Raw genomic sequence first — 26,737 nt, 5'->3', positions numbered from 1 at the left:
AAAAACTGCAGTTTCTATATCTGTAGAAGAAATAATAGCCAAATAGGCACCATTCACTGAGAGCCTGTTAGGTGCCAGGCACTGTACTGGGTTTTATGAGATATATTATCTCATTTAATACTATAATAACCCGTTTGCAGTTGAGGTTTTCTCCCTCATTCTATAGATTAGGCAACAGAGACCTGGAAGGGTTAACATGGCTGATGAGGAAAAGAGCTATGATTTGAACCCAAAGAAAAGTGGGAAATATGAGTAAATGTAAGAAATTTTATAGGAAAAAATTATGTAAAGATGGAATCAAGGAAGTTGGGAAAACAAGTGTATTTTTAACAACAATAAAAAAGGAAAGAAAGCAAAATAGTTGTGTTAGGTATTTATTAGTGTATCTTAGGATTATTGCATGAATTCTCCTTTTCTGTCTGCCCTTTGATACAGTAACACTAATACATATACTTACTTCTAATATCCAAGAAAAAATATACAAATATTTCCATTTCTCTTTTATGTAAGTAACCCAGAGGTCTAAAAGTGAATTCGTTTAGATCCTGCACTCAAGCTGCATGTTGATTATTAGAGGATATTTTAAAATAAATAAAATATAGAATAATAATGCCTTTAGAGTGGTACAGATGAAGAATTGTGGCAGTTCAGAGAAGTATCAGCCAGGAATATCAGTAAAGGTGGTGTTTAAACTGTTTCTTACAGTGTGGGTAGAATTTGAGTATGTGAATGATGATGGTCACAGCTTGGGCTGAGTTGTAGAGAAAGGAAATTGAGAAGTGTGAGTAATTAAGTTTGATTTAATAGGGTATCTGAAGAAGCATAATAAGTGGGAAGAACATAGTTCAGGTCATGGAAGGATTGTGAGTGTCAGGAGGAGTTGGCTTTTATGTTGTAAACATATTGGGGAGGGAGACAGACATGTTAAATATATACATAAATTATTTTATAATATAATGTAAAGTAGTCTTTACTGCTGTAAAGCAGGATAAGGGGCTAAAGAGTGATGAAGTGTGCTAATTTACATCCTTTGGTCAGGGCAGGCCCTTTCTGTTTGAGCAGAAACCTAAATGAAATGAGGAAGGGTCATGTGAAAATCTGGGAGTAAGAACCTTCCAGAGAGAGCAAAGGCAAGGGCAAAAATAAGATTGGTATGTTTGAGGAATAGCAGTGAGAACTCTGGCTGGAACTGAGGGTCAGTGAGGGAGGAGTGGGCGGAAATGCGGTTCAAGTGGTAGCTAGTGGCAAAGATTGGCTTGACCCAGAAATGAGAATGACAGGCAGAAGGTGAGAAACTTGGGAGACCTGACATGCAGTATTCGAGTAGCAAGTGGTTGAAAATATAAGACAAATAGGTGTTGATACTAGTAGATTAAAACATCTGTTAAGAAAAATTTGCAACGTATGAAATGAAGGTGAAGTAGTAAATGAATTACCATATATTAATCATCCAGATTCAGTAATTATTTGGACTTGACCACATTGCTTTCTCCATCCTTATGTAGGATCATCTTCCTTTTAAAACCATGAAATTGCCAAGAAAGAAAAAAAAAAGAACTTGGCCAAAGACGATAACATTTGTAACCATATTTCAGCTCTGTCTTGATATTGGTCTGTTTTAGAGAAATGTATTTAGGGTACCCATAGTGACAGTTAGGAGGAGTAGCTATGCTGGTAAATGCTAGTGTTGATGGGACTACTCCAATATTTGTCCTTAGCCGAAATCAGTGTGCTATAATTATGACATCTTTATAACGTTTTCAGTTTGCCAAGCAATTTCATATTTGATTCTTATAATAGCTATATGATATATAGGTGAAGTTAAGAATCTCATTTTATAAATGAGGACATTGAAACTTAGGGAAGTACAATGACTTCTGTAAACTTATAAAACAGTGGCAGAGCTGGTCCTTAAATCTATGTCTCCTGACACCTTGGTTAGTTATCTTGAGACCTCATGGGTAGGCTTAGTCACCTAATACTTTTGAACCATGTTAAATTAACTTTGCTATAAATACATTAACCAGTTTTCAAAGCTCATATTTTTACTAATACAGAGGGAAATTTCAAAGACTGAATTATGAGTTTAAATGTTAAATTAACTTTGCTGTAAATACATTAACCAGTTTTTAAAGGTCATATTTTTACTAATACAGAGGGAAATTTCAAAGACTGAATTATGAGTTTAATAGAATTGCTTTCTTTTTTTGTAGGCAAACAAAAATCTAAATAATTTCATCTGACACAGAAGGCATTTGTGCTTTTTGGTTTTAGAACAAAATATGGTCTCTGTTGACGTACATAATTAGTTCACTAAGCACTGCGACCTTCATTGTCTGAAACCATAACTAGAACAATTAGAGTTGAATATTTGTAGCTTCCCTTCTTTTCTTTTTTTTTCCCCACACTGTTTACTTTATTCACTGCCCTTTTGTCTAGATTTGACTGAAATTAAGAATTCAGTCCTTTAAATTAGAAGAACTACTTGATAGCAGAACAAAATACCTACTGAGCATTAGAAATATTTCATAGTGCTTTTCAATGAATTTTCAAATAACTTTTTTTAAAAAAATGGTAGATGTAAGAAACAATTGGAAAATCTTTAAGCTTATTATTATACCACTTTATTTTTACCAGCTCAGTGGTAAATTGGATTAAAGAACAATGTTAAATATGTGTGTTTTAGAAGATGTGATGCCTTGTATTGTTCCAGAAGTCTGATTAAGGCTAAGACAAGTTCTTTTACATCCTTTCTAGAAAGTTTCTATCTTTTTCTAATAAGCATTTTAGAAATTAGGTCTTACCATTCATAATGTAATATATTGATAACATCAAGAAACTTATTTCCAGTATCCTTCTCTTGCATTACTAAGATAGATTTTTAGTCTTTGGGTGAATTTTTGTTAATGTTGAATCTTTTATTTTCCATGAAGTGTTCACCCATAGATGCTGATTGTCTAATGAAAAGCCTTTTATAATGTTAATGTCAAGGTATATTTTCAGGATTTGAAAAACATAAGTAGTGCCAGAAAAAGTTACGCGAGCTTTTTTCTTTTAGCTCTGGTCTTGGGCAGCTACAGAAAAGGCCATAGACTAGGAGTTGAATTTACAGGGAGAAGAGTTACTGTGCACCATGAAGTGAGCAGACATTTAGTTGTCCAGTATGGAGAAAGTTAGGGAAGAATATGGTCTGAGAAGTAGCTGGAGAAGTGGGTAGGGGTCAGCCTGTCAGCAGTTTTTAAGAGCCATGTTATAGCTATTGTAGTGTTGAGAAAGTTCTCTGGAGTGATGGATAGTGTTAAGTGGTGCACCAAAGGAGGGCATGGGGGAGTTATCCTCACCCAGTGCAGTTGGTCTTGCTTTGAAATGGGTTACATTTATGACATTAAAGTAAGTTTTGTTTTTAATTGAAGTATAGTTGATTTACAATGTTGTGTTAGTTTCTGGTGTACAGCAGAGTGATTCAGTTATACATATAGATACATATTCTTTTCCATTATGGTTTATTACAGGATATTATATACAATTCCCTGTGCTATACAGAGGACTTTGTTGTTTACTTTATATATAGTAGTTTGTATCTGTCAATCCCAAACTCCTAATTTATCCCTCCCCCACCCCCTTTCCCCTTTGGTAACCATAAGTTTGTTCTCTATGTCTCTGAGTTTGTTTCTTTTTTGTAAATGTGTTCATTTTTGTCATATTTTAGATTCTACATATAAGTGATATCTTATGGTATTTGTGTTTCTCTTTCTGAGTTACATCAGTATGATAATCTCTAGGTCCATCCATGTTGCTGCAAATGGCATTATTTCATTCTTTTTTACGGCTAATATTCCACTGTGTGTATATATACACCACATCTTCTTTCTCCATTCATCTGTCGATGGACATTTAGGTTGTTTCCATGTCCTGGCTGTTGTAAATAGTGCTGCTGTGAGGATTGGGGTGCATGTATCTTTTCAGATTATAGTTTTCTCTGGATATATGCCCAGGAGTGGCGTTGCTGGATCATATGGCAACTCAATTTTTAGTTTTTTAAGGAACCTCCATACTGTTCTCCATAGTGGCTATATCAATTTACATTCCCACCAACAGTGCAGGAGAGTTCCCTTTTCTCCACACGCTCTCCAGCGTTTGTTGTTTGTAGATTTTTTTGATGATGGCCGTTCTGACTGGTGTGAGGTGGTACCTCATTGTAGTTTTGATTTTCATTTCTCTAATGATTAGTGATGTTGAGCATCTTTTCATGTGCCTGTTGGCCATCTGTATATCTTCTTTGGAGAAATGTCTACTTAGGTCTTCTCCCCATTTTTTGATTGGGTTGTTTGTTTTTTTGTTATTGAGTTGTATGAGCTGTTGGTATAATTTGGAAATTAAGCCCTTATTGGTCACATCATTTGCAGATATTTTCTCCCAGCCCATAGGTTGTCTTTTCATTTTGTTTATGGTTTCCTTTGCTGTGCAAAAGCTTATAAGTTTGATTAGGTCCCACTCGTTTATTTTTGCTTTCGTTTCTATTGCCTTGGGAGACTGAGCTAGGAAAACATTGGTACAGTTTATGTCAGAGAATGTTTTGCCTGTGTTCTCTTCTAATTTTATGGTGTCATGTCTGATATTTAAGTCTTTAAGCCATTTTGAGTTTTTTTGTGTATGATGTGAGGGTGTGTTCTAACTTCATTGATTTACATGAGGCTGTCCAGATTTCCCAGTACCATTTGCTGAAGAGACTGTCTTTTCTCCACTGTAGATTCTTGCCTCCTTTGTTGAAGCTTAATTGACCATAGGTGTATGGGTTTGCTTCTGGGCTCTCTATTCTGTTTCATTGATCCATATGTCTGTTTTTGTGCCAATACCACACTGTTTTGATTACTGTGGCTTTATAGTATTGTCTGAAGTCTGGGAGAGTTATGCCTTCAGCGTTGTTCTTTTTCCTTGGGATTGCTTTGGCAATTCTGGTTCTTTTGTGGTCCCATATAAATTTTAGGATTATTTGTTCTACTTCTGTGAAAAATGTCTTGGGTAATTTGATAAAATGAGTAAATATTAAGACCCATTGGGCCTGCTATTATAAGAAGCAGTTTATAGCATCAGGCTATTTACAGTTTTTCAGCCTTGACTCTGTGGCATATTTAGCTATATGATTTTTTATTGTGGGGGATTATCCTGTGCATTGTAGGACCTCTAAGCAACATTCCTGGCCTGTACCTTCAAGAAGCCAGTAGCACACCATCCCCAGCTATAACAACCGGAAATGTCCCTAGACGTTGTTTGGGGGGATGGGTACTAAAATTGACCCCAATTGCTAACCAAGGAGTTATCAGGATCAATAATAACATACATATTTTCTGGCAGCTGATGCCATTTGCAGCATCAGGCTTAGTCCATATCCTGAAGCTCCTGATTCCCAGATGTCCTAGTTTAATTCTGCAACCTCCCACGGCTAGGAGTAGGAAGTTCCTGGTCACAGCTGTCTCTAGGGCTCTGTTATTAGCAAAAGGCAGCAATAATGATATAATTGGAGGCTGTTGCTTCCATCTTGAATTGTTGGATTGGGTCAGATTAAGACAAGTAGCACAGTTAGAGTAACGCAGGTTGATATGGAAACAGAAGAAACAACAGTACAAGTTGTCAACATCAAGAAGGCAGTACGTTTGACTCACAGATATCTGAAGGCATATATATTGGTTGGCATGGCCCATTGATGTATTTCAGTCACCTTTAGGGAGGCAGTATAATGTCGAGGTTAAAAATAAGGTCTCTGAAGCCAGACTGCCAGATTTGAATCCCAGTTCATCACTTGCTAGCTGCATGTCATTAAGCACATTTCTTAATCTTTCTGTTCTCTTACCTGTAAAACAGGAATAATAATGGTATCTCGGTTCTCGAGTTGTGGTGGGTTTGAATGAGTTAATGCATAATTAGAATTAAATCAGTTAGTATGTGAAAAATGTATAGAACAGTGCCTGACACTTGGTACGTACTCATCGTTAGCTCTTACTATTCTGGTAGGGCTCCATTTGCAAGAGGATACATTATTTAAATCATTTAAATTCTTTAACCTCCCTAGCCCTCAGTTTTCTCATCTGTAAAATTGGGGAAATCTTATCTACCTTACAGGGCAGTTGTGAGGGTTAAAGGAAATATTTCCTGTCATGTGCTTATTATTACCACCATGCCTGGCATGTGGAAGGCAGTTAATTAAGGTCAGCTTTTTGGTTATTATTGGCATATTAGATTAGGGAATCATGAAGGTATGAAACAAGTTCCATAGCTAACTTGTTCCGAACATTCTCAAAAGTTTCTAGACCATTTCATAGTTATCACTTGGTATGCAGAAGCACTCCTAAAGATACTGCAAGACCTTTTCACATTTACCCACTTTTTGCAGGTCAGCTGTCAGGATCTTCTGTTGCAAGCAAATGAAACCAACTCCAGCTCACTTACATAGAAAAGACATTTACTCAGAGGATCTGAGGTAGCTTACTGGAAGGTTGGAAAACCAGACTGCAGGCTCCGTATCTGGGAGTATGCTCCAAATCACGGTTCAGCACGACGTCAGTGAGGGCACTGTCGCTGCCATTGCTCAGCACTGGCTCTAGCACCTCGCGCTGCCGGGACTCTGGTGACTAGCTCTGGGGACTGGGTGCTGCCCCTGCTGCCGTGGCCACTGCCGAAGGCATGTGGTCTCACTGCAGTTGTGGCTGCCCCAGAGTGAGTTCCTCATCATTCCTCTTGCTTGCTATCGCTAGTTTCTGATTCCAGGTCTGGGGCAAGTGCCTTTGATTTGGCAGAGCCAAGGTCATATGGCAGTGCCCCCAGAGTTTGGGAAACAAATAATTATAATGTAACCTATATACCACTTATTATATGCCCGATACTTTTCTAAGTACTTTATATTTTATTTTATCCTCACAACAACATCGTAAGGTAGGCACGATACTATTATCATTTTACTGATGAGGACAGAGACTTTTAGGAAGTTGACATAGCTAGTATGTGGAGGAGCCAGGGATCGAACTCAAGTAATCTGGCTCCAGATATTTGCTTGATTATCTGGTGTTTTGAGCTTTTATATAATAAGAAGCAGGCTCTGCCTTTCCCCAGACTTAGGTGGAGGCTTTCCCCAACATTAAGGGGGACTGAGGCTGGGCAGCCAGGAGAATGAGATATACACAGTACTTGGCTAAAAGTCTGACTTGGCAAACCAGTCATTGCCTCTATGGCTGCCTTAAAAGATCTAGGATGAGGGACACTGGATCTGAGGAACAGAGGGATTTTTTTAATACTCTGCCATTTTTTAGATATTCTCTTAGAGGCAAGTGCTTGTGAATTTTCAGACTCTGGATCAAACAGGGAATATATATGTCTGTAAATGACACTTAGGATTCTGCAGTAATTTTTATAGTGAGAGGGTAGTGATCTAATTTATTTTTGTCATGAACACATATTTTGGAAGGTGACAAACTTTATTTGCTACTGGGTTGTAGAGCTGCAAGTCCGTTCTTCCTTGTAGGTGGGCAAGGAAGATCATGATCAGGGCCATATGCCTCCCCGCATCAGACTGGTATGGTCTCCCTGGGGGTGGATTTTGGGCTTTGAGGCAAAACAGATCCTCTGTCCTTAGATAATAGAATGGAATTCACCCTTAAAAAAAAATTGACAGTTTATTGAAGTAAATTTTGCATATGATAAAATGCATTCATTTAAAATATACAGCTCGATGAGTTTTGACAAATGTATAAACTTAGGAAACCCATAGTCACAATCAAGATACAGATAAAGTTTCTTGTGCCCCTTTGCCATCAGTCCTCCCCTATCCACCCCTCTCCCCAGGCAACAACTGATTCGTCGTGATAAATTAATTTTGTGTGTTCTAGAGTTCTGTATAAATGGAATCATATAGCATGTATTCTTGTTGTGTCTGGCTTTTTTTGGCTCAGCATAATATTATGAGATTAATCAACAGTTATTGCATGCATCAGTAATTCACTCTTTTTTATTGCTGAGGAATATTCCGTTCTATGTATGTGCTATAATTTTTTTATCCATTAACCTGTTAATGGGCATTTTTTTTTTCTAGTTTTGGGCTCTTACGAGTAAAGCTGCTATGAACACACATATACAAGTCTCTTTGGGACATTTGTTTTTGTTTTTCTTGTGAATGCTTAGGTACAGAATGACTGAGTGATATGATCAAGTGTATGTTTACTTTTATAAGAAATTGCTAAACAGTTCTCCAAAGTGAAGTAGTTTTTTACATTTCCTCCAGCAGTGATGCAAATTCCAGTGACTCTTTACCAACACTTGGTATTGTCAGTCTTTTTAAACTTTAGCCATTGCATTGCGTATATAGTTGTATCTTCTTGTGGCTTTAAATTACATTTCCTTGATGATTAGTGATGAACATCTTCTCATGCGCTTACTTGCCATTCATTTGTTTTCTTCAGTGAAGCGTCTGTTAAAATTTTGGGCCATATTTTATTTGGGTTGTTTGTCATCTTATTGAATTTTAAGACTTATTTATATATTTTGAATACCAGTCATTTGTCAGATACATATCTTACATCTGTTTTCTCCCTATCTGTGGCTTGCCTTTTCATTTTTTTAAGGGTGTCTTTTTGAAAAGAAGTTTTTAATTTTGTTGAAGTCCAGGTTACCAGTGTTTCTCTTATTGTTTATGGTTTTTGTTTCCTAAGAAACGTTTGCCTACCCCAAGGTCATTGTTCAGTCTACTAATAAGCCCGTCAAAGGCATTCTTCATTTCTGTTATTAACTGATTTTTGTCTCTAGCATTTCTTTTTGGTTCTTTCTTAGGATTTCTACATCTCTGCTTATGTTGCTCGTCTGTTCATGCATGCTGTCTGCTTCATCCATTACAGCCCTTAGCATATTAATCATAGTTGTTTTTCTGTTTTTTTTTTTTTGCGGTACGCGGGCCTCTCACTGTTGTGGCCTCTCCCGTTGCGGAGCACAGGCTCCAGACACGCAGGCTCAGCGGCCATGGCTCACGGGCCCAGCCGCTCCGCAGCATGTGGGATCTTCCCGGACCGGGGCACGAACCCGTGTCCCCTGCATGGGCAGGCGGACTCTCAACCACTGCGCCCCCAGGGAAGCCCCCATAGTTGTTTTTAAATTCCTGGTCTGATAATTCCAACATCCCTGCCATTTCTGATTGTGATGCTTGCCCTTTGATCTCCAAGTGTGCTTTTTGCCTTTGGAAGCCTTGTAATTTGTTCCTTTATAGTCAGCCATGATGTATCAGGTAAAAAGAACTGCTGTAAATAGGCCTTTAGCAATGTCTGGGTAAGGTGTGGGAGGAGGGAAGCACTATGTAGTCCTATGATTAGGTCTCAGTCTTTTAGTGAGCCTGTGCCTCTGGATTATGAACTTCACCAGCGTTTCTCAGTTTTTCTGTCCTCCCCTTAGGTGGGACAGGATAGTTAGAGTGTGCTGGGTTTGGGTGTTTCCCTTCCTCATCTCTGTTAGGTGCTGGTTTTACCCAAGCAGGTTAGGTTCTGGTTTCTCCTGAGGGTAGGCCTTGTTAAGAACAGAGTGCTTGATTTATTTCAAAATGGTTTCAATTCTCCACCACTTGCTGGAAGGATGAGGGTTTTTTTCTGTGATATTTGCAGGGGTAACCTGGTCTGGCTCTTGGAAGCAAAACTCAATATTGTGGGACCCTGCTTATGACTGGGTCGCCCTGGAGTCTTTAATTCTCACAGTTGTCCACACTGAGCCTCCAGCAGCTCATCGATTACAGTTCAGGTTTTCCTACCCCAGCACTGGTTCCTGAGGTGGTTTTTGCTGTGGTGAGCCATGGCTCCCTGCATTTGCCTGTCTCTCCAATTTTGGGAGTAGCGGTGTGCCCTGTGTCTCCCCTTTTACGAATCCAAGAAGACTTGTTGACTTTTTAGTCTGTTCAGCTTCTTAATTGTTGTTAGAATGAAGTGGTGACTCCCAGGCTCCTTCCATGCAGAAACGAAACCGGAAGTCAAGGTCATGACCGAGTGCTTCCTCACACCAAGATTACCACGGTTCTGCCTACAGTCATCGTTCCTTATTGGTTTTCTTTTTGAACTGAATCGTATGGTATGTACTCTTTGGGCCTGGCTTCACTGGCTCAACATTGTCCATGAGATTTTTTGTTTTTAATAGCCGCAGTTCTGTTTTATTGCTGTGTAGAGTTCCACTGTATGATTATACTACAGCTTCTTTATCCATTCTACCGTTGATGGACATTTGGGTTGTTTCCAGTTTTTAGCTATTTTGGATAAAGCTGCTATGAATATTCTTTTTTTTTTTTTTTTTTTTTTTTTTTGCGGTATGCGGGCCTCTCACTGTTGTGGCCTCTCCCGTTGCGGAGCACAGGCTCCGGATGCGCAGGCCCAGCGGCCATGGCTCACGGGCCCAGCCGCTCCGCGGCATATGGGATCCTCCCAGACCGGGGTACGAACCCGTATCCCCTGCATCGGCAGGCGGACTCTCAACCACTGCGCCACCAGGGAGGCCCTATGAATATTCTTGTATTTGTTTTATGATGGACATATGCACTATATTTCTTGGGTGTGTTTCCTAGGAGTGGAGTTGCTGGGTCATAGGATAGGCATATGTTTAACTTTACTAGTTAAATACTGCCAAAAAGTTTTCCACAGTGATTTTACCAATTTTTACTTGCACCAGCAATGTATGAGAATCCACATACTTGCTAACACTTGGTTTTGTCACTCTTTCTAAATTTGGCCATTCTAATGGGTGTACACTAGTATCTGATTTGTGGTTTTAATCTGCGTGACAAGTTGAACTGAATGACTTGTAGGTCCTCCCCAATACTCAAGTTTTATGTTTGTTTGTTTGTTTAAAGAGTCTAGTGCCTGCTTATAGCAGTGGTTCTCAATTAGCTACACGTTGGAATCTCCTGGTGGACTTTTAAAACTTAAAGTTCCCCAGGTAGTTCTAAGATCCAGAGAGTTCTTGAAAATCATTGGCATTCATGGATGAAACAGTCTGTGCTTCTCAGGACTTTGCCGTACCCTTTGGTGAGTGACATGTTCGTCTTTCTCCTTGCCCAAGCCAAAAATTGGGTAGGGGGCAGGGAGGGGGCATGGGTCATCCTACATTCCTCCCCCTTCTTGATCCCCCACCATCTAGTCACTCTGTAAGTCTCTTACTTGACCTCCTAAAGAACTCTTGAATCTACCTTTTTCCATTCCCACAACCTTAGCTTAGATCTTTATTATGTCTCACTTGGGCTGTGAAATACCTCCTAAATCGTTCTTCTACTGCTAGTCTTCCCGTCTTTCCCTTCAGTCTAACCTCCTACCAGACTGTCCTCTAAAATAAATGGATCAGATTCTTCTGCTTCTTTCTCCCTTATCCCTTTTAGGCGAAGTCCACACTTCTTGGTCTGGCATTTATAAAGTCCATCATGATAGTCTCCTGCATACTTTTCTAGCATCTTTTGTTATTTTTATTTTTCAAACTTTAAATTTTGATAAAATTTCATACAGAAAACTTAAACTCTTTATCCAGATTCACCAGTCATTGTTTTGTCCCATTTACTTTAATGTTTTCTCTTTATATATATATATATAGTTTCTTCTCTTTTCAACCCTTTGAGAGTGATTTGCAGACATCGTGTCCCTTTATTCCTAAGAACAAGGACTTTTTCTTATATAATCTCAGTACTTTTATCAAAATTAGAAAATTATTTAGGCAATTGATACAGTACTATTATTCAGTCCACAGTTGTTCCAATAATATCCTTTATAGCTATTTTTTTCCTATTTTGTGATCCAGTCCATATTGTATATTGTATTTAGCTGGCATTTATCTTGTCTCCTTTTATCTGCAACAGTTCATCTACTTTTATTTTTCATGAGCTTAAGCTTTTTTGAAGCATGTGAGCCAGTTTTTCTACTGCCTACCATCTATTTCCTTGATTTTTGGTCTTTATTATTTCCTTCCTACGTCTTACTTTTAGTTTAATTTGCTCTTTTTCTGTTTTCTTAAGGTACAATCTTAGATGGTTGGTTTAAAATCTTCCTTCTATTCAAATATAAGCATTTAAAGCTCTAAATTTCTCTCTAAGCTTTGCTTTAGGTGCATTGCACAAATATTGCTATGTTGTGTTTTCATTATCATTCAGTTCAAAATATTTTCTTTCTCTTGTGGTTTCTTCTTTTTCACATTAATTTTTTAGATGTGTTATTTAATTTCCAAATTTTGGGGGTTTCCTGCATATCTGTATGGATTGATTGTAATTAAATTCCACTGTGGTCATAGAACATTCTCTCTATGATTTCACTCTTTTAAAATTTATTGAGTCTTGTTTTATGGCACCAAATATGACCTGTTTTGCTAAATACATCATGTTCGTGTGAAAATAATATGTATTCTGCCATTATTAAGTTTCCTATTCCATAAATATTAGTCAGGGTGGCTGATGGTGTTCAGATCTTCTATGTCTATGCCAGTTTTCTTTGTCTAGTTGTTCTTTCAGTTGCTATAAGAGTGGTGGTAAAGTCTCCAAAGATGATTGTGGAGTTGTCTGTTTCTCATTTTAATTCAGTCAATGTTTGTTTCATTTATTTTGAAGCTCTATTACTGGAACCAACATATACATTTATGATTGTTACATATTCCTGATGAATTGATCGTTTTATCATTATGAAACATGTCTATCTTTGGTAATACTTAAAAAAAACACTATTTTATCAGATATTAGTAAAACCATGCCAACTTTCTTATGCCTACTCTTTGCATGGTGTATCTTTCTCCATCCATTTATTTTCCATCTATTTATACCTTTGGCTTTAAAGTGCATCTCTCATAGATAGAAGATAGTAGGGTCATTTAAAAAAAATATCCAGGTAATTCCCTGGTGGTCCAGCAGTTAGGACTTTGCGCTTTCATTGCCGAGGGCCCAGGTTCAATCCCTGGTTGGGGAACTAAGATACCGCAAGATGTGTGGCATGGCCAAAAAAAAATAAAAATTCCATTCTGACAATTTCTGCCTTTTAACTAAAATGTCTAGTCCAATAATATTTAATGCCATTATTGATGTGGTTGATTTTGTATCTACCTTCTTAGTTTCTTTGTTTTTCACTTCTTTCCTCTGTATTTTTTCTCTCCTCCTCTTTTCCTGCCTTTTTATTTATTATCTGAATATTTTAAAGAATTTCACTTTTATTTTCCTGGTAATTTTTTAGTTATACTTCTTTGCATTATACTTCTAGTGGTTGCCATGATTATAGTATATATATATGGTATATATATTAAACTTTTCATGTTTCGCTTATAATTAATAATGTACTGCTTTTCTCTTAAAACATAGAAATTTTGTATCCTTTGTATCCATATTTCCCTTACCTCCCCCCTTGTTTTGTTTTGTTTTTTTTTTGCATTACACGGGCCTCTCACTGTTGTGGCCTCTCCCGTTGCAGAGCACGGGCTCCGGACGCGCAGGCTCAGCAGCCATGGCTCACGGGCCCAGCCGCTCCATGGCATGTGGGATCTTCCCGGACCGGGGCACGAACCCGTGTCCCCCGCATCGGCAGGCGGACTCGCAACCACTGCGCCACCAGGGAAGCCCTCTAATTCTTAAAGGATATTTTCACTGGATATAGAATTCTAGGTGGACAGTTTTCTTCTTTTTACCACAGTGTCCCACTCTCCTCTGGCCTTTACAGTTTCAGATGAGAAATCAGACATTAGTTGGATTGTTGTTCTCTGATAGTAATTTTTTTTTTCTCTCTTTCTGCTTTTGAGGTTACCCTTTTCTCTCTCCTTTTCTTTTGGTATTTTACTTACACATAAATTGGAATATTTAATATTTTCTTACAGGTCTGTGAAGCTCTTTTTCTTTAGTCTTTTTTTCTCTCTGTTCTTTACCTTGGATATTTTATATTGATTTAATTTAGTTTTACTTTACTCTTTCCTGTCATCTTCATTTGGCTACGTCCACCTAGTGAATATTTTCTTTGAAAAATTGTAGTTTTCAATTCTAGAATCCATTTGATTCATTTTTACTATGCTGAGATTTCCTGTTTTTTTCACTGAGATTTTTGATTCACTGAAAATATTTTGTTTTACTTAATTGAAGGTATAATAATAGTGTCTTTTAAATCCTTATCTGTTAGTTCCAATCTCTTGTTCATCTCAGAGCCAGACTAAATTGATTTTCTTTTCCCTTGGGAATTCTGTTTCATTTTCTTGGTTCATTATATACCCAATAATTTTGGATTGTATCCTGAATGTTTTGAACATTGAGATGTGAAGATCTGGATTCTGTTATTTTTCTCCAGTGAGTATTGCTCCCTTTGTTTTGGCCGATAATTTTTTTGGCTGGACTTGCATTACAGACTGTTTCTTGGGTGGCAGCTCTGGTCTCAATTCATGTCTTCTGGCTTTAGGTGAGCTCAGTCGAGTCTGTTCTGTGCAGGTACCTTGAGGGGTTAGAGATGTGAGTAGACAGAGTTTGGGAATCCCCTTTCTGGGTCTTTCCTTTTCAGGATTCCCCTATACCTTTTACTTCTGTGAGCTTAACTTTTCCCCAACTCAGAAGGACTAGTTTTCCCCTGGATGCTCTGGCAGCTACCGGGTGCACAGCATAGATAGGATTTAGTTTTAGGCTAAAAGCCAAGGAGATGGAAACTTGCTTGCATAGCTCCCTATCTCCCCTCCTCCAAGCAAGCATGTGCTCTCCACCAGAGTCTCTTTACTCTTCAGTGCCTTCAATTAATTGCTTTTTAAATTGTGTTCCGCTTTTACAGTTGTTTACTGTGCAGGGTTGGGGAGGTTTAGTATAGGGTCTTAGTGCATTAGTTCCAGAAGCAGAAACCTGTCCTTGGAAGCCTCCTGTTGTGGTTTTCCTCCTGCCCTGCTTGCCATCCCTTATACGCTTCCTTTGCTAGTTCCTCCCACGTCCAAATATTGGGGTGTCCTAGAGCTCAGTCTACAAACCTCTCTCTTCTATCTACATCAACTTTCTAGATCAGAGGTCAAGCCAAATCCATGCCTAGCCATTTATGTATTGCCTGTGTCTGCTTTTGGGCTATAACAGCAGAGTTGAGTAGTTATAACAGAGACCTTACAGCTCACAGAGCCTAAAATGTTTGCTCTTTGGCCCTTTATAGAAAATGTTTGTTGACCCCTGTTCTAGGTGATCTTATCCAATCCAAGGGATTTAAATGTTGCCTACACACTGATGACTTCTAAATTTCTTATCCCCAGCTTCAAGCTTTCTTCTGGACTCAGGCTCATATATCCAAGAGCCTAGTAACCTTATCCACATAAACCTTAATATGTCCTAGACTAAACTTTAGCTATTTTCTCTATGTTGTGCTCCACCCCCAGTCTTGCCCAGGTCTGTTAACAGCAATTCCACCTTTCCAGGTGTTTGGGCCAAAAACCTCTATAGTTGTCCTTCACCTCTTTTTCCCATCTTTCACATCTGTCTGTAAGGCATTCCAATTGGTTCTACCTTCAGAATATGCCTAGAATCTAACCACTGCTTACCTCCTCAGCCACTGTCACCTTACTCCAGGCTACCATTATCTCTTGCTCAGATTATTCCATTAAATTGTTCTTCTTGCTTCTGCCTTTGCTCACTTATAGTTTAATGCAACACAGCAGGAAAAAAGTGATCCTTTTCAAACATACATCAGGTCATCTCACTCTTACGTTCAAACCTTCAAGTGGCTTCTCATTTCACTAAGAATAAAATCCAAAGTTCCTATTATGGTCTTTAAAGCTGCACATGTTCTTGCGCTTCGCTGCCTCCCTGACATTTCCTTCTGTTCTCCTCTGTCCCTCAAGCGGCGTGGCCTTCTTGTTGTTCCTTGAAAAGCTGAGCATGTTCCTACCTCCTCGTCTTTGTATTTACTGTTTCTTCTGCCTGGGATTCTGGACTCCCGGATATCTTTATGGCTCACTCCCTCACTTTATTATTCAGGTCTCACAAAAATATGATACCTCTTCTGAGGTTTTCCCTGACTACCTTATTTAAAGCAGCACATTCATGAACACATGCCCATTAGCATTTATGACTGTATAACATGTGTATTTTTTTATTTGTTTTCCCCAACTAGGATATGAGCTCTATGAGGGTAGGGAGTTTTGTCTGTTTTGTTCACCACTCTATCCTGAGTATCTGATTGTGCCTGGCACATGAGAGAGCTCAATAAATTAGTAGAACTGATGAATGTATGAATGAATAATCACCATACTACCCAAATTGCTTTAGTTGCCGTTTCTAGAATATACTAGACTCTTTCTATTCTGCTCCTGTTATTCCTTCTATTTAGAATCTCTCCTTTACTGTGTCCCCATCTGTCATCCTATAATATTCAGCTTAAATATCACCTCTGATTAAGTCTTCCCTCTGAGTGCTTACCATGTTAAGTGCTTCCCTCTGGTGCTCACCACACTGTACTGTAATTATTTTTTACCAACACTTCTAGTTCCTAGAAGCCTAAGATCTGATTTCTATTTCTATTTCATCCCATGCATACTGCATAGAAGATAGTAAATACCTGTTGAATCACCAGCTATTTTTAGGAGGAAGAAAGTAAGAGCATATCTTACAATTTGGAAGAGTGATGATTATTTAGATAGCTAGATCTTAATCTTCCTAATTGGATTAGAGACCAAATACCTAGTGTCTGTACATCTCTTAACCACAAGGAGCAGAAGCTTAACTCCAGTAGCCTCAACTCAGTAGCTGGGTATATATTGTAAGGAGGCAGTGGCAGTGAGCAAAATAGGGATCTCAAAAGAAGCCAAGATACTGAGACCCTTCAATGGAAAAAGGGAAGTCTCTTCAACAGATGGCGCTGGGAAAACTGGATATCAACATGCGAGGTGGACCCTGTCTTATACCATACACAAAACCAGCTCCAGAATGTATCTAAGACCTCAATGTAAGACCTATAACTATAAAACTCTTAGAAGAAAAGCTTATGATAGTGGATTTGGCAAAGATTTCCTGAATATGACATCAAAAGCACTGGCAACAAAAGTAAAAATAGACAAATTAGGGGCTTCCCTGGTGGCGCAGTGGTTGGGAGTCCGCCTGCTGATTCAGGGGACGCGGGTTCGTGCCCCAGTCTGGGAGGATCCCACATGCCATGGAGCGGCTGGGCCCGTGAGCCATGGCCGCTGGGCCTGCGCGTCCAGAGCCTTTGCTCTGCGGCGGGAGAGGCCACAGCAGTGGGAGGCCTGCGGACCGCAAAAAAAAAAAAAAGAAAGAAAGGAAATTTTGACACATGTCCAACATGGATGAATCTTGAGGACATTATGAAAAATGAGATAAGCCAGTCATAAAAAGTCAAATACTATATGATTCCATTGGTATGAGGTATTCAGAACAGTCAAATTCATAGAAATAGAAAGTAGAATGATGCTTGCCAAGGGCTCTGGGGGAGTAGGGGAGGGGAATGGAGAGTTGTTGTTTAATGGGTATAGAGTTTCAGTTTTGCAAGATGAAGAAGTTCTGGAGATTGCACAGCAATGAGAATACTATACGTAACACTACTGAACTATACATTTAGAAATGGTTAAGATGGTAAATTTTACGTTACACGTTTTTTACCATAATAAAAAAAACAAGATTTTCATAAGGTCATAATTTAGAAACAGAGGAGGATCTAGATACAGATAACACTTTGTCAACAAACTTTGACAAGTTTGATAACACTTGTCAAGTGGAGTTTGTGAATTTTTAAGCTGTGACTTTTCATCAAAATAATTCTATTCTTTGCTCTTCTTGTGCTTTCACTTGTCTTCCCAGTACCCTAGTTGACTGATTCGCTTAGCATCCCCAACTCACACCTTCAGAAAGAGTCTGATTAGCTCAGGAAACTCCTCTTTCCTCTGTTGAGCAATGGTTTTCTAACCCGGCCTTACCTTGAAACCTGTAGCTTGCAAGGCCTTGTGTCAGGGGTTCTTCTTTGGTTCAATCAGGGGCCACCCCTTAATTGGGGACTGTGAAAGAGACAGTTTCTCAGTAGAGATCAGTGAAAGTCTGTAAATATATGCATAAAAGTAGCCAGATATAATTTAAATGACATTTCAAATCCTTTTAAGGTAGATACTGCTTTAGAATAATAATAAGGAAGATATAGTGGATGCTATGGTGAGGGGCTCAGTTACCTCCTTTAGGACCAGGGCTGTCCTTCCAGGAGTGATGCCTGCTGAGGGCTCATAGCTGAGTCTCCCTAGGAATTGCCTCTGCCAAAGAGTACTGCCTTGTCCACGATTATACCCCTATCCAGGGGATAGCCTGCATCTAATAACCAGGGGTAGGGATGCTGGGGTACAGAGGCCTGGCCCCCTTCCCTTAATTTGGAACAACTTTAAAGAGCCACCTCAGCTTCAGTGCTCCATGTACGATTGGCCGAGGCCTATGATGTAACAACAGCTTTGCAGCTCCGTCCAGTCTTACTACCCTCACTCACTGCATTCAGAGACTCTTCCCCCAGAATCCAATCTAAAGCAGAGAAGTTTTTGTTTTCCCCTCTTGAACTTTTGAAATCTTCTCTCTGAAAATTTTTTTTTAATCTTCAAGTCTTACATGAAATGTTCAGTTTATTGATTCCCTCACTAGTTCCGAGCCTGTGGTAAGGTGAACTCTGAAATACGGCATTTTTTAAGCCAGTATTTTTTTAATAAGATATTTAGGAATGCAAGGAAATAACTGAGCTTTCTGGGAAATGTTTTAAGTGATATTAACAGGGTTTTGCCTTATTATAAAAGTTCTCTTTTCATTGGCTTAACCAAGTTCAGTTTGATATTTTAGTCTTTTATTAAAACTGTCTCCATATAATTAAAGTACATTGATTTTGAGATACTTGGTAATTCACTTTTTTTGTTTTGCTATTTCGACATTTCCCCTTGGTTTGTTTTACTGCAGTGATATCCATAAGAAGTAACGAATGTGTGACTACATGCTTAACGGGTGGGACAAGGGAGAGAGTGAGGGTGGAACATAAGTGTACAATGATCATTTTAACACCTTCATAACTACAGATCAGACTTTTGATGTAGCTCGTATCCTTTCCATTCAGAAAACATTTATTGAGGACCCTGGGCTAATCTCTAATGATACAGAGATGTCTATGACTGTCTCTGTCCTCAAGGACCTGACTTTACTGAAAGGGAATGTATCATTTATTTGTTTAGATTTGTATTCTGTTGCCCTGGGAATACAAAGATGTAGAGGTAGTCTATTAAATTTTGTGTCAGACATTAGAAACATTACTATGTATAAAATTTGTCATGGTAAAGAAAAAGAGGTTTGTATAAGGCGTAGAAGTGTAATATAAATGTGGATCTATGGGAAGCAGAACATTTCTAGAGCTGCCAGGAAATAGAAATCTGGCCTAGGAAGACTGTAGGATTTATGCAATCTATAACTATTCCAAAAGGTTTGGTTTTAGAGGATCCAAAAGAGGGGCAGATACTTACTGTTCTAGGTATTTACTGAAGAGTCCAGTCAGTCTCCCAAAGTGAGTCAGTGGTACTTGCCCCCAGAGCAGTGCCTATCTTATCTTTTTTTTTTTTAATATTCTCTAGAATCTAGTAGAGTGCCTTGCACGTAACAAATTTCACTAAATGTTGGTTAAATTTGTCTATACCAGTGTTTTTCAAAGTGTGGTCTGTAAATGGACTTGAGGATATGGGGAGGGGGAAGGGTAAGCTGTGACAAAACGAAAGAGAGGCATGGACCTATATACATTACCAAACGTAAGGTAGATAGCTAGTGGGAAGCAGTCGAATAGCACAGGGAGATAGCTCCATGCTTTGTGACCGCCTGGAGGGGTGGGATAGGGAGGGTGGGAGACGCAAGAGGGAGGGGATATGGGAACATATGTATATGTATCACTGATTCATTTTGTTATACAGCAGAAACTAACACACCATCGTTAAGCAATTATACTCCAATAAAGATGAAAAAAAAAAAAAAGTGTGATCTGTAGATCCAAGAATCTTTCAGGCAGCCTGTAAAGTCAAAACTATTTTCAATAACACTAAGACATTATTTGCATTTTTTGATTTTTGTGTCATTTGTACTATTTACAAGGTAAGGATATTGCCCCCTGATACCTACAATAAGATCAAGAAATCTAAGTTGAATGCAGTTTTAAAGTCCAGATGTGTTTTTTATTATATTGGTATCATGTTTATTTCATAAGGATTAGGTAGGTTGTAATTTTTTTTTTTTTTTGCGGTACGCAGGCCTCTCACTGTTGTGGGCTCTCCCATTGCGGAGCACAGGCTCTGGACGTGCAGGCTCAGCGGCCATGGCTCATGGGCCCAGCCACTCCGCGGCATGTGGGATCTTCCCGGACCGGGGCACGAACCTGTGTCCCCTGCATCGGCAGGCAGACTCTCAACCCCTGCGCCACTGGGGAAGCCCGGTTGTAATTATTTTTAAAAAGGGCTATAATGGTGGCTTTTAAGTGCTATAAACATGAATATAGTCTTTTGAATATTTGCCTTTTATGATTTGGTGTTATTTATGACTATTTCTTTCCTCCTTTTTTTAGGAGTCTACTATGGCTCAAGAATCTCCAAAAAATTCAGCAGCAGAAATTCCAGTGACTAGTAATGGAGAAGTTGATGACTCTCATGAACATGGCTTTAATAGGGTAAGAACACTTTTCTGTCTCTTAACACAAAGAACCATGATAAGCCCTTAAAGCTGAGACAAAAGTAATAGAGTTTAATATAGGAATATGCTCTTAGATTGGCTGAAATGCCAGGAATCCAGTGTTATTACGGAGGAATGACTAGGTGGGTCATGTTAGTGATTTGTCAAGATTAAGCTCCAGGCCAGTAAAGCACTTAGGTTTTGATGTTACTGTCTGCAATTTTATTACATGACCAGAACAAGAGTATATCTGATGATTTTGGCATATAACTTTATAGAAAATGACTTCATTTTACTTGTGATAAGAAAAAATATTAACTATAGATTAGCCTTTAAAGAACTGGTACTATCTTATCTCTTTTCTGAGTACAGAATTCCTTAGTCCACAATTCCTCAGTAGGCTTCTCGTGACTTTGCCGTTACTTTCTAAAATGGCATATTTGACTCAGTGGAAAATGAAACCTGGGGTGTGTTTGATTTTGATCTGCTGCGCATTTGACATTGACATTTAATGCATTTTAATGGAAGCATCATGGGTTTAGAGATAACACGGGTTCACATTTCAGCTGTGCCACTCCTGGCAGTGTAACCCTGGGCAGATACTCACTTAATCTCTTCTAGTTGCTGTTTTCTAACCTCTTTAAGTGCGATCTCATTTTCATGGGCATATGAATATTAAATGAGATTTAAAGAAGTTATATGCCTAATACAGTCCTAGAAATGGTAATGATGGTTCTCATTTCTGGAGATACTTGAATTAAACCTCCCTTTTTATGACATTTGATACATGTGTACAACTTTAAATAACTTTAAAAATATAGTTTCATATTCTTGAAAAAGTATTGGTTGAAAGATACGTGAATTATTTTACAGCGTAAATAGGACTCTTTTTACTTCGTACGTTTTCAGAATAAAATTCTTTATTTTAGTTTAACAGAAGGTGATATTTTAGATCAGGGTTTCTCATTCTCAGCATTGTCTACATTCTGGGCCAGGTCAATTCCTTAGTGGAGGATCCAGTGGCACCCTCCAGTTGTGACGAGCAAAAATGTCTCCAGATGTTGCCAGATGTCAAGGGTAGGGGAGAACTTGCCTCTGGTTGAAAACCACTGTTTTAGATAGATCATTTTAATGGATTTTTAGAAAATTCCACTGAATTTCACTTATTTTTGACTCAGCAGTCCTTTGGAAGAAACAAATGTGTTTTCAAGTTTGGGATATGTCTATTTTAATTGCAAGTGTTTTAACTCGGTTTCTAAGCATCCATGGCCCAATATAGGGTGACTGACAGAAGAAAGACTTAAATTCTGAGCGCTCAAAGGAAATTTTCACTTTCTGGTATTTGAAAACACTAAGACACACTTGGATATTGAGGAGACTCAAGTTACCATCATTAGACAGTCTACCAGTTACTTTATAAACTTCTATTAATTCAAATAATTTGTTATACCAGGATTTTAGTTAATGATTGCTTCATCTTATTTTTGGTAACAGCTCCTTTTTGTGAATTTATTACGCAAACATTTATTGAATGTCTGTTGTATACCAGGCACTGGGGATATCACCACAACAAAAATGACAGAAATACCTGCCACCAGGGAGTTGACACTCTAATAGACAGTCTAATGAAACCTTTGAGAAAAATGCAACACATACAAAAGGCTGCATTATTCTGGGGATCCACCTGCCATCTTCCATCTTAAGCCTTAAGCCTGTTCTTTTTTTTTTTTTTTTTTTGAGCTATAGCTTATACATAGTAAAAAGCACAAATATTTTAAGTGTAAAGCTCAACAGAACCACTACCCACATCAAGAAGTAGAACATTTTGAGGTCCTGCCTTACCTGGCTCCCTCTTGCCCTGTTCTAAGCAATATACCTCCCTCCCTTCCAGGGTAATTACTGCTATAATTCTGTGGTCATTGATTGCTTTTGATTCTTCCTGAACTGCATATAAATGGAATCATACAGTGTGTACTCTTTTCTGACTGGCTTTCACTCAACATTATGTCTATAATGTTGTTGTTGCTTTGGCAGTATTTAATTCTTTTTCATTGTAATATAGTTTTCCATTGTGTCAATACACCACGATTTGTATATCCATTCTTCAGTTGATGGATACCTAGGTTGTTTCCAGCCTGTGCCTATTATGAATAAAGCTGCTGTGACCATTATTATACAGGTCTTTTGGTGTACATAATCACCTATTTCTGTTGAGTATATACCCTGAGTGAAATTGCCAAGTCATGATGATGTTTGGGTTTGGTAGGTATTGTCACCTAGTTTGCCGAGTGATCAAACCAGCTGACAATCCTCACAGCAGTGAATAAGTATTGTAGTTATTCCACATCATTACCAATTTTTGGTATTGTCATACTTTAAAATCTTAGCCATTCTGATAGAATCATAATGGTTATCTTATTGTGGTTTTAACATGCATCTCCCTGATAACTAATGATATTGAGCATATTTTCAGACTATTATTGACCATTTGAATATTATCTTTTATGAAGTATCTTTTCAAGTCCTTTGCCCATTTTTCTATTAAGTATATGCCTTTTTCTAATTCATTTGTAGGAGTTCTTTATATGTTCTGGGTATAAGTCATTTGTATGGATATGTGTATTGCAGATGTTTACCTCCAGTCTGTAACTTGCTTTTGTACTCTATTAATGGTATCTTTAGATGAGCAAAAGTTAATTTTAATGAAGTCCAATTTATTAGTGTTTCTTTCCCTTTAATGATTTTTGTGACCCTTCTTAGAAATCTTTGCCTATCCCAGTATCATGAAGATACTCTATCTTCTTCTAAAAGTTTTACTGTTTTACTTCTTACACATAGGTCTGTGATTCACCTTGAATTTTGTGTATGGCATGATGTAGGAGTCAAGTTTCATTTTCTTTTCTCATATGCATGTGATTTTCATCATTTGTTGAAAAAACTATCCTTTCTCCACATAGGGGCCATTGCTGTTAATCAGGTGATCGTATATGTGTGGCTCTGCTACTGGGCTGTTTTATTTCTTGGCCTTTTTGTCTATCCTTGCAATAATACCACACTATCTTACCTACTTACTTATTAGAGTAATTAAGTCTGGAGCAAATACTAGCTTCAACCGTGATACCTAGTAGTTAATTCCGCCAGCTTCATTCTTCTGCAGGGTTGCTTTGTACCTTAAACCTATTCATGAGGCTTTAGTTAAGAACCTTTATTGCCTTTGAGTAGTACTGAAAAGTTATTTTTAATCCTTTCAAATTTTAACTTTAGAATAGAGTCTTATTAGAGTGAAGTGAATATAAATCATTATATATCTGTATAAGTTCTTTGCTTAGGCAGTCAAAGCCAGTTAACTTGCTGCTTTGTAAGTTTACTTCTTATTTAATGTTTAATTCTCTTTCTGGAGATTCCCCTGTAATGTTATTTCATTTTCTATGGGGGGTGGGTAAAGAAGGAAAAAAGGAAATGTTGTCCTGAGCTCTCCTCTTACTGGATGTGAACTTTACCAGTAGGCAAGACTCCTTAGAAGCAATAATCCACTTCAAACAGTACACCCCACTTTACCTCCCTAAAGAAATTCAACATCATAAAAGTTGTTTCTCTTTGTAGCTGCTCTTATGAACAATATATATCACGAGAGTCTCTTACATATTTAACATTCTTTAAAATAAAACTTGGCTATGTGATCCCTTTTACTATGAGTGAAAACAGTATTTCAAAAGCATCTTTTGACTCTTTTAAATAAATTACACTGAAGACTGTTAGGCATATATTTACCTACATTTTGGCATACCCCTTTATTTTCCTGAGCAATAAAAGGGAAATTGTATTTAACGTCATATTCATATTTCTCTTTTAATATAGATAAAAGTTCACAAGGAAATTGTGAATAACGTACTGCTTAGCATTATATAGACTAGTAAAGAGATTTCATGAGAAACTAGCTCATAACTAAGGGTATTTTACTAATATACATCTTTTATACATATTTGATGTTTAAAATCATACAATACACAACATTGTAAATCAACTATACTTCAATAAAAAATATTGAAAAAATGAAATAAAATAAAATCATATAATGGCTTTTATTTAATGCATACTGCATGATACACTTTAAAAATTATAAAGTCTTGTATGAAATTAAGATGATGGCTTATTAAGTTGTCATAACTTGGCTGGCCAGTTGGCGTCACTGTGGCCCAGGCAGTGAAATTGTAAATGATTCTGTTCTCCTTTCTGTGTCTCACTGCCGATGTTTCATTTTTCATTTAATTTCCCTTCTTAGTCTCCTACTATGAGAGGCTCTGGTGGACTTTAACTCAACATTCACATTGAAATAGAGAATGTAATGGGAGAATTTGTCCTAGAAATTCCCTGGCAGCAGCTTAACATGTGTTAATGTTTCAAGGTTTGTTACTTTTTTTATTAAGATGAGGGGCAACAGCTATATGTAGAGAGGATAGGATAATAATCTTAGTATTATTGCAGTTCTTTACAGCAAAAATATTTTTGCTTCTAAATAAAAAGTAATTGTTAGTTTTTAAAGAGTAGTAAAGTTTAATCTCTAAAGAATACAAATTACTCTTTTACTTATAAACCACATATTATTTATAATTTATTCTGTTATAGTGCTGGTCAAAATATTAGATTAGAAATGTGCAATTTGTACCATGAGTTAAAGAAGTGAATATTAGCTCCTTGTGAATTAAGTTGAAACTTCTTGTGAATTAAGTTATATTTGGCAGATTTAGAAAAATTACCTTAGTAAATATAGCTAAAATAAACCTTTTCCTGTGGTAGGCCCCAAACTAAAATTCATAATTTAGGTTTTTCCAGCTATAGACCTTTTCTCTAGAAAAACCTGTATATACACAAAGCTACCAAATCTTGTGTTAAATTTGAAGGAGTTTAGGATCCCTTGAACCTTGCAGGTGGATCCTTAGGTTCCCTGTGTTTTAAATACTCCTGATCTACAAGTTTTGAGTTAAATCACAGGATTTTAGCCCAGTAGGAATACCTTGAAGATCCCTGTGTCTCACTACTTTATTTTACAACTGAGGAAAAGGGGCCCTGAGGTTGTGATGGAATTACCCATATTAACTTGCTGTACCAAAAGCCTATGTGATTGACCGTAAGTACAGTGTGGGCAAGAATGCTCATGCATTACCTTATGTCCAGGGCCTGGCAGCATTGCTGGCACATAATAGATAATCAGGCTTTCATTAAGTGTTCAGTGAATGAATGAACAAACGTTAGAACCAGGACTAGAAACACGGTTTCTAGACGTCTGTGGCACAACAGGAAGAGATATCATACTCTTAGACTTGACACATCTTTTGCCCTTAATTTTCCACGTGCATCACGGTCATCATTGTTGTAGTTGTTGGAAGTTTTATTGTTTTGAAAGTTCTTACTGTCATTTTTCTGTTACTCTTTAATTCTTTTGTTAAACTAAGTAGTTTCTCCATTCCCCTTTACTTATTAGGCTGGATAACATACTTCAGCAGTCTAAAGAAGACTTGGGAAAGAATATAAGAATAGAAATTATAAGAACCCTTTTTAGAACATATTTCCTCTCCTCACCTTGATGTCGTAACTGTCCATTTATTTATCTGCTTTTCCCAAGAGCTTGGAATCACTCTGTTTAGGGCAGAGACGGTATGTGCGCACTGCACAGCTTATGGTTCACAGTAGTTGTTCAGTGAAAGAATGAGTTTCATTATGACTTAAATTTAACATAATTTCTACTTCAGCCATCCTATCCTAGAGTTTGAGTAGCATCTGATGACAGTTTTTCCCCATACTATATGGTGATACAATATAATGCTTCTGCATTGTCTGAAAAATTCAGTAGCTCTGTCATTGGCAGCATTGATTTGATGAGGGCTTTTTCCTAAGGCCAGTTTTTACCGGATGTATATCTTAGATCCTTTTAAAGGTATGGCAAATGTTTTTCAGGGGTTGTTTAATCCATGCAAATCTAAATTCATTTTAATATTTACTTATTTTAAGTATAGAATATATTATTAGTACTATTACCACAAATTAAGTTTTAAAATATATGTTTATTATATATACATCTATTAA

General features: G+C 37.7%; 1 protein-coding gene across 7 annotated transcripts in view; it reads left to right on the top strand.

Moving 5' to 3' along the window:
- The window catches only part of ARFIP1 (ARF interacting protein 1), a 123,737-nt gene that overhangs the window by 21,954 nt on the left and 75,046 nt on the right, over positions 1-26,737 (top strand). For all 7 annotated transcript variants that reach the window (XM_082638138.1, XM_082638136.1, XM_082638139.1 and 4 more), the window contains one exon: positions 20,550-20,651. In XM_082638138.1, coding sequence (XP_082494264.1) covers positions 20,559-20,651 — 93 coding nt within the window. In that variant the 5' untranslated portion in view covers positions 20,550-20,558. The remainder of the gene's footprint in view (positions 1-20,549; positions 20,652-26,737) is intronic.

Source organism: Mesoplodon mirus (assembly GCF_964341445.2).
Source record: "Mesoplodon mirus genome assembly, chromosome: 2".
NCBI lineage: Eukaryota > Metazoa > Chordata > Mammalia > Artiodactyla > Ziphiidae > Mesoplodon > Mesoplodon mirus.
The sequence above is the reverse complement of the archived record's forward strand: the minus strand, read 5'-3'. Positions and strand labels throughout refer to the sequence as shown.